The sequence below is a fragment of the Rhinolophus ferrumequinum genome, chromosome 9, assembly GCF_004115265.2.
Source record: "Rhinolophus ferrumequinum isolate MPI-CBG mRhiFer1 chromosome 9, mRhiFer1_v1.p, whole genome shotgun sequence".
NCBI lineage: Eukaryota > Metazoa > Chordata > Mammalia > Chiroptera > Rhinolophidae > Rhinolophus > Rhinolophus ferrumequinum.
Window position 1 is genome coordinate 55,177,729 of NC_046292.1, and position 8,055 is coordinate 55,185,783.

The following is an 8,055-nucleotide window of genomic DNA, read 5'->3' on the forward strand; positions in this document are numbered from 1 at the left end:
GTGCCCATATAATATCATATATTATTCATATATATGCCTCTGTAATATAGATAGCATCCTTTTAGCATAAAGAAGGCTATCTAGTTGAATAGTAATATTGAAACACTGCAAAATTGAGTGCCTTCCTTACCTGCCATTAGTTCACATTTACTTTCATTGAATTCATGGGGCAGCTGCATCACTGGAAATGCCTATTTTCACTGACCACAACTTCAGCAAACAGAGGTCCTGGTGTTTTCCTCAAACTCTGGGCTTCTGTGAAACTTCCGCTGAAGTCTGGATGCACAGGGGTTGAGGACAACTAGTTCCATTGATCAGGATCTGGTTTCTTTTGCTTTGCTTGACTTGGGCATACTTAGCTTCCATCTGTCTGTCATCTTGGAACAACGTCCAGAGTCAGCCTACATGGCATCCCTTGGGCAGGAAAGTTAAGTCCCCCGACGTGAATTGCATTCAGCAACTGAATAAATAAGACAGCTTGGAGATGGGCTTTTATTCATGGGAAACCAGATAGCCTTTTTGATGATAAAATATTTATTCTCTATTATCTTGTTGTTGCCAAGACTACTGTGTATAGCCCATTTCTTAAAAGGAGCTAGAGTGCTAAAGAGGTTACAGTTATCAGTATATTTTATTCTGAAAAATCCCTTGAATGGCATTCTGTTGCCCAGAACTGAGTGTGGTTTGCCATTTAATGTTGATTGAGATCACAGCACGTCCCACTTTAAGTCAATATTTTTTCTTCTTCCATTTAATCATGAGTTTCTCCTGATAAACAACATCTTTAGAGCTTAAAAAAGTGAGGCCAAACATGTGGCCATTTTTAAGGCAGCTAAGTGAATTAATCAGTGTAAACGGATGTGGGTGTTTAAAAAAAATCTAACTTTTCCAAGAGAACATTTTCTAATAACGTGGCAGGGGATTCTGAGGGCGGCCTGTGGGGACAGAGCCAGGAGTGCAGTTTCCAGGCTCTCGGCCTCATGTGGAAAGGTGCTCACTCAGGTAGTAAATGGCCATCAACTGTGATTGGATGACCATCAGCTCTGACGAGTTGGCCGTCAGTTGTCACCAGTGAGCCATTGGCCACTAATGTAACTGCCGTGGCTATGCTAGCAGAAAATGGGGGCTAGCAAGAAGATGGGGGCTGAGCTAGCAAGAGCGGATTGCAGTTAGGACTGTGGGTTGCGGACAGTGTGGCTCCCGCTTCCTGTGTCTCCAACCCAGCCGCCAGCGAGAATATAGTGGCATGACTCCCCCATCTATGGCTCCATGGGTGTTCCTTTTTGGCCTCACCATGTCCTGCGTTCTTTTGTGGGGAGCAGGACCAGAGACCCAGCGCGACACCCTGCGTGACACAGCCTCTTAAGGATGCTAATATATGGATGAGACAGATGGATACCAGGGAGACTACAGGTATACAATTAACTGACCGATGTGATTAGGTATTAGGGTGAACATTTTGATAACTCCAGGTTTTGAGTCTGAACAGGTAGAAAAGAAACAACACCATTAACCAAAATGGTAAGAGAGTAGGAGGAGTTTGGTGAAGGGAAGGATTAATAAAGGCCAGGAATCACTATTTGAATAGTGGATATATGCACAGGCCCTGGAATCTAAATGACTTGGGTTTGAATCCTAGATGAGCTATTTACCAAACCTGTGTAACAAGTTACTTAATTGCTCCAGTTAAGTGAGACAAATGATTTGGTAATGATAAGATAGTGATAAAGATTAAACGAGATGAGATACGTAAGTGATTCATAGATAGGAACCATACAATAAATACCATTATCACTATCTATTATAATTACCACCATAATAACAATATAACAATAACAATACCCTTTGGGATGTGTTTTATTTATATTGATTATTACTAAGATAATAATGGTTATTAGTTCCTCTTAAGTAAGGCTTCCAAGTATATTAACCCAGATTTTAGATTCAATATTCCTTGTTATATTTAATCATCAAAACAAACTCAAAATTATTTATGTACTTTTCCCATTTTACAGATAAATAAACTGAGGCTCAGAAAGGTGACATGCCCAAGGTTACACAGCTAAGAGTTGTAGCCTACCTGGAAGAGCCAGGACTCACACCTAGACCTGACTTACTCCAAAGACAGTAGTCCCCTTTTATTCATGGAAGATGCATTTCAAGACCCCCCAGTGGATGCCTGAAATCGCAGATAGAACCAAACCCTGTATACACTGTGATTTTTTCCTATGAATGCATACTTAGGATAAAGTTTAAACTATTGTTGCACTTTGGGGCTTTTAAGTAGAATGAGGTGTGGAGACAGAGTCCCAAAGAGCAGTTTCCAGGCTCTCGGCCTCACATGGATAGGTGCTGGCTCGGGTAGTAGATGGCCATCAGCTGTAACCAGTTAGCCATTGGCCACTGACATAACTACCATGGCTGAGATAGCAAGTGCGGATGGCGGATTGCAGCTAGCGAGTGGGGTTAGCAAGCGTGGTTGGTGGATTGTGGATCGTGTGGCTCCTACTTCCTGTGTCTCGCCTGGCCACCAGCGAGACTGGGGTGCAGGAAGACCCCCTGTTGGGGTACTGGCAGATGTTTGCTTTTGTGTCTCAACCGGCTGCCAGCAAGACTATAGTGAAATGACTCCCCTATCTATGGCTCTATTGGTGCTCCTTTTTGGCCTCACCATGTCCTGCGTTCTTGTGCGGGGAGCGGGAGCTCAGTCCCTGCATGACAGGAGAATTACTTGAACACAAGCACTGCGATATTGTGAGAGTCTGTTTGAGAACCAAAGACACTACTAAGAGGCTAAAGAGCAGGTAGCACACAAAGTGTGGACACGCTGGACAAAGGGATGGTTCACCTCCTGGGCAGGATGGAGTGTGACGGAGTGAGATGTATCTCACTATTCAGAACGACACGCCATTTAAAACTCATGAATTATTTATTTCTGGAAATTTTCATTTAATATTTTCATACTTCAATTGAGTGTGGGTAGCTGAAGCCATGGAAAGCAACACCACGGATACGGAGGGACCACTGTAATTCTGACCTCTTCGCCCACTAGTCACTTATAAGATCAAAACACCTTTGTATCGCTGTGCCAGTTCTCTGGGCTCTATGCTGAACGAATAATCTGTTCTATAAAAGTCGTATTAGCCAGCCACCATAGTGGTTCTCAGTGTGTGTCTTCTGGGATTTTCTAGTGCTGGACAATGTTCCTCTCAAGGCGTGTCTTTAGAAGAGATGAAGAGAAGCCTTCAGTTCTCCCCCATTGACAAATATGGTAAGTGTACTCGTTCTTCAGATTGATTAAGGAAATTGCCCCAGGAAGGTGATACCTATTTGATAATGAAGGAGGAAAAAAAAATTCTATTTTGGAATAACTAGAAATGAAGGATACTTTTAAAATATTACAAAAGTGCAAACTTTGATCTTGTAAGTTGTATAATTCTACATTTACCTTTGAGTTAATCATGTATGAATATGTGTGTGCGTAAGTGTGTAAGTGTATGTGCAAGTATGAAAAAAGAAAATGGGAGCATGTTTGCCCATGGAATGAAGGACAGCTCTTCTTGTGAAAATAATCTCCTGCATCTCGTCATATTTCACACACTTTGGCGTCACCTTATTGAGTCCACTGCCTCTAAGCCCCACCCCGCAGGTATGGAGGGAGGGAGGAGAAAAATGAGAGATGAGCTTCCACAACTACATCATATGCTGGGGGAAAGCTTGCCCTTTAGCAAGTACCCAAGGGTAACATGTAAGCCCAACCGTTTCCTCAAAAACCTGGAGAGGAAGTAAGGGAAGCACTGATGGGATCCATTTTGCACAGGACTACTTTAAAAAGACTTAATAAAAGCTCTTTAAAATAGTTCACACAGTTTTATGCAGTCCCCTGAAGCCAGAGCATAGGCAATCGCCCTTATCATTAGCTACCATATTAATGTGCTAGGCCTGTGATGTCCTTTTCCCAACCTCTAAGCCTGAGAGGCTCTATATTTAATTGGAATTTTAACACAATGGCCTCATTTATTCATGGGAACTCTTCTTTGACAATATGGAGGACTGGAAAAAAATGTATGTCAGTTAAAGAGATCAGATTTATTACAAGAACTGTGTTTGGGGAAGAATAAATTGGGTGATGTATTCCTGGTTCTCTGATTTAAATGGCAATAAAACCTGGAGACCCTCAGCTTTGGGATCTTCACCAGTGCACCTCATCTGCAGAGTAACAGCGGAGGAAGCTTTTAAGAAAGAAAGGAAAAAAAATTGTTCTGGATAGATACAGACAAACTACTTGGAAACATTAAAGAAAGGACTTTGTACTTCTGACTCCCAATATGTGCCTAGAATGCAGCCGAGTTCTTTTTATCTTCTGCTTTACAACATAATTGGCCAGTCCAGTAACAGTGCTCTAAGTGTCACATCATCACATTTTTTTTTATAGATAGAGTATCATTTTCTCAAACCTTTACAGATGTGACTACACAACCACAAAATATAGGGCACCCTTTGAAATGCGTGCTTCAACCAGAAATCTTTCCTTTCGTGTTGGAGTTTCAAGATGAAGTATTTCTGTAGCTTAACTATCTTCTTCTTAAAGGAATAGGGCTTTGAGCAGAATTCCTCAAGATGGAGAAGAAAGACAAAGAGATGCAATAGTACAAAAGTTGGGTTTTCCTGTGCATATCTGTACCAAGGGTAGAAGAAAACATTAGGGTGTTTGGATGGAGTGAGAGACCCAATAGACAAAGGAAATATGTTTAATATCTCCCACTAGGAACATCACATAGTACAAGTAAGAACCTTTTAATTGCCCTCCATTTGCATTTCTAAAACCAATTGTGGTATAAGCAACTTTATGAACTGTTTCTTCTTCCCTCACACCCCAAAGAGCAGGGCTGGAGAACCAAGATGAAATTAAGTACATAGCTATGTTCTCTGTGCTTGAGACCTTTCACCCTGACGTAACAAAACATGCAAACATGTTTTCTTCCGTCTTTGCCTGAAGCCTGTGGTCAGATTGCACCGAGGTCCCTCTTCAGCTGAGTGGCTATCCATGTACAACATGTCTGTCCTCCAACTCTGGCAATGATGGCATCAGTAATAAATGTCAGCATCCATGCCCTGCTGATTTTGCTGCACCTCCCCAAAGGAGAGCCTGCTCACAGTGGAGGGACGTGCGCTCACAATCAGATTCCCATTGGAGTCCTGTGGGGAGAGAAGCGTGGAGCTTCATACGCCAGTAAAACCACATGTGGTACATTAGAAGGTTGTTGATTATAGTAATAAAGGGATTACAACCTTATCAAAGCATCTATCTATGCCTGGAATGAAGTCGCAGTTTTAGGCTAGATCAAAGGAAATACTTTTGCCCTAGGATGTAGATTTTGCTTGAGTCCACCCAGAATGAGGATTCAGTGATGTATAGCCTGCTTTCCCTCATCTCAGCTGTGACCAGGGCCAGCCCCACTACAGGTGAGCAAGAGAGGAGGGTCAGCGACAACACCGGCAGCGGCGCCATTTCCTCTCAGGAGAGTTTATGGGCTGCCCAAGAGATTCTGACAGAGACCTTTCTTATGAAAATAAATATGCCTATCCAACTGCATATTGCTAGATGTCTTGATGAAGACATAGATGGCTGAAATGGTTTTGAAAACTCAGCTATCAAAGGTGAGCAAAGTGCAGCAATAGCTATTGACAAATGTGCACATTTTCACAGAAGCAACGAATGGCTTCCTTACTCAGAGTGGAAAGGTGACTGGCTCCTGCACATGTCCTCTTCTCCAGGACAGTGGCGTGATCCTGAGCCCCTAGAGCCATTCTCTGCACACACCCAGGGCTATAGCTTCCATGAGCATCAAATGCCACCGGCATTTAGACCTGAGCGTTGATTTGCACTTAACAGCTGAGCTCTTGGGGAGGGAAAAAACAACCAGGCCAACCTGCTGTAAACAGTGGCTCTTTCCTTTTTCTCTACTGCTATCTCCACCTTCCTTTTTTAGCCATCATTTGTATGTGCCAGACACTGTACTAATTATCTTAAGTGTGTTACCAACCTTATAAGTAAGTGGTACTATTTTTCCCATTTACAGATGAAGACACTTAGAAAGGTTAAGGTGACAAAAGTCACAGAAGCAGGAAGTAGTGAAGCCAGGGTTTAAACCCAGATTTGCCTGACAGGAAAGCCCATGTTTCTAGCCATCATGATATCCCATCTTCCTGAACTGTACACTTCTTTCCTCCAAACTCAAAATGTCACCTGACCAGCATGAGTCTAAATCAGACATCCATCACTGATGTTCCTCTGGTCTCAGCTCTCTCTGTTTTCATTTGAAATTTTGCTTTTATTTTTACAACTGCTTGCCAGCAACTGCTGTCCAGACCCTGTGTTCACATGAGCCAGGAGAAGCTGCTTGGCAGCTGTGCCTCACTGTGTGAGGCTGGTGAAGAAAAAGGGGGAGATGGACAGAAAGGCGAATAAGTAACAGCTGGACTTCTTTTCTCATGCAGGCTACGTGTCTGATCCCATGAGCCCAATGCATTTTCATTCTTGCCGGAATAGTGGCAGTTTCGAGGACAGCAGCTGACAGCATTCCGCGTAGACCTAAGGAGAGTTTTCCCTCAGACTGACAGCAACAATTCCAACCATGGCAGACTTGCTTCCAATTATAATATTTTACCCTCTAGGGTCTCCTTAAATGCGTGTGTTTGCATTGGTCCTATTTAATTCCCTACCACAAGTTGGGCTTTGGGTTTGTGGCTAAGGAATGACATGTAAAAGAACCAAGACAAAATGTATTTGAAGAATTGTTTTTAATTGTGTAAATGAAAAAAAAAGCAAATTTGTATTCTTACGTGGAGATGTGGTCTAAGTCCATGGTTGGCACTTAACAGTTATTTTGTTTCCCTAGGCTGAATTATGTAGACCTGTGTTTGAGAACCCTGGGTTTGATTTCTTAGAATATTGTTCCTTTTCTTACCTCATTATGTTACCTCTACTGTCCAGTGCTGTGATTAAAGATTCTTTGGTGGCATACAAAATTGATTCAGAAGTGTGTTTCATTCCAACAACACTGCTACTGAGTATACCTTCTTTCAGACGTACTGGTAGAAAGAAGTCATGACCTTCAGATCAAGAAGCATGCAAAAATTTAGCACTTAATTAGTTAGCTTCCTTTCTACATCATACCAAGTACTCTGTGCCCTGCTTCGGCAACCTGTTGCTGTCAGCACCAAGGTGTCGTCAGTGCTGTTGGTACTGTTATGACACTGGCCCACAAATGCAAACCTGCCATTCATACGAGACTCTGGCACGGTGCCCTGGGAAGATACCTGAGGTAGCTGCTGCCTTCAGAAAATGCTAAATCTACTCTCTGTGCTCATTCCAACCAAACAAAACCGTTTGGCTATTAAAATACAGACTTGGAAAAAACGAAGCAGGAAATCATAAAAATTCAGCGTGATAATTACTGCTTTTATCTGGGTAAGAGACATGAAATTAGTAAAAGAAGCTTGGGTATTCTCTAAAGCAGGCTTTCTACATCTCGGCACTGTTGACATTTTGGAGGGATAATTCATTGTGGGGGTTGTCCTGTGCAGTGTGGGAGGTTGAACAGTGTCCTGGCCTCTATCCCCCAGGTGCTAGTAACAGCTTCCCTAAGTCCCACAACATCTTCGAAAGTTTCTAAATATGCCCTGGGGGACAACATTTCCCCAGGCTGAGAACCACTGCTCTAAATCCTGAGAGGACATCTAGGGGCCTGGAGAACAATGGGAGGAATATAGACTCTGACGGGCTGCATGTAGGCAAATCTTTCCCCTGCTCCTGAGTAACGTGGACTCACGTACAAATGGAACTGAATCGAGGTGCTGATTGCTCCTTAGATGTCTGCAGCAAGCTCTCGCATCCCTCCCACTCCCCCTACCCATTAGAAAATATGTTTCTTATGAGCAATTTCTATCAGAGCAGTAACCCGCCTCTAAAATCTCTTTGACCCTTTTCATATGGCCAGTATTTGCAAAGTTGAAAGTCCTGACATGCTCTGAATAGCTTGGGGATAGCCC

At 42.8% G+C, this 8,055-nt stretch overlaps 2 protein-coding genes across 2 annotated transcripts in view; one reads left to right on the plus strand and one right to left on the minus strand.

Annotated features, from left to right (window-relative positions):
- The window catches only part of LRRC53 (leucine rich repeat containing 53), a 65,697-nt gene extending 65,422 nt beyond the window's left edge, over window positions 1–275 (minus strand). The window contains 1 exon segment of the mRNA XM_033115869.1: window positions 131–275. Within this exon segment, the coding sequence (XP_032971760.1) occupies window positions 131–179 (49 nt within the window). The 5' untranslated portion in view covers window positions 180–275.
- The window catches only part of TNNI3K (TNNI3 interacting kinase), a 273,108-nt gene extending 266,076 nt beyond the window's left edge, over window positions 1–7,032 (plus strand). Inside the window, exons 24-25 of the mRNA XM_033115870.1 lie at window positions 3,192–3,271; window positions 6,502–7,032. Coding sequence (XP_032971761.1) covers window positions 3,192–3,271; window positions 6,502–6,578 — 157 coding nt within the window. The 3' untranslated portion in view covers window positions 6,579–7,032. The remainder of the gene's footprint in view (window positions 1–3,191; window positions 3,272–6,501) is intronic.
- The last annotated feature ends 1,023 nt before the right edge of the window (window positions 7,033–8,055 follow it).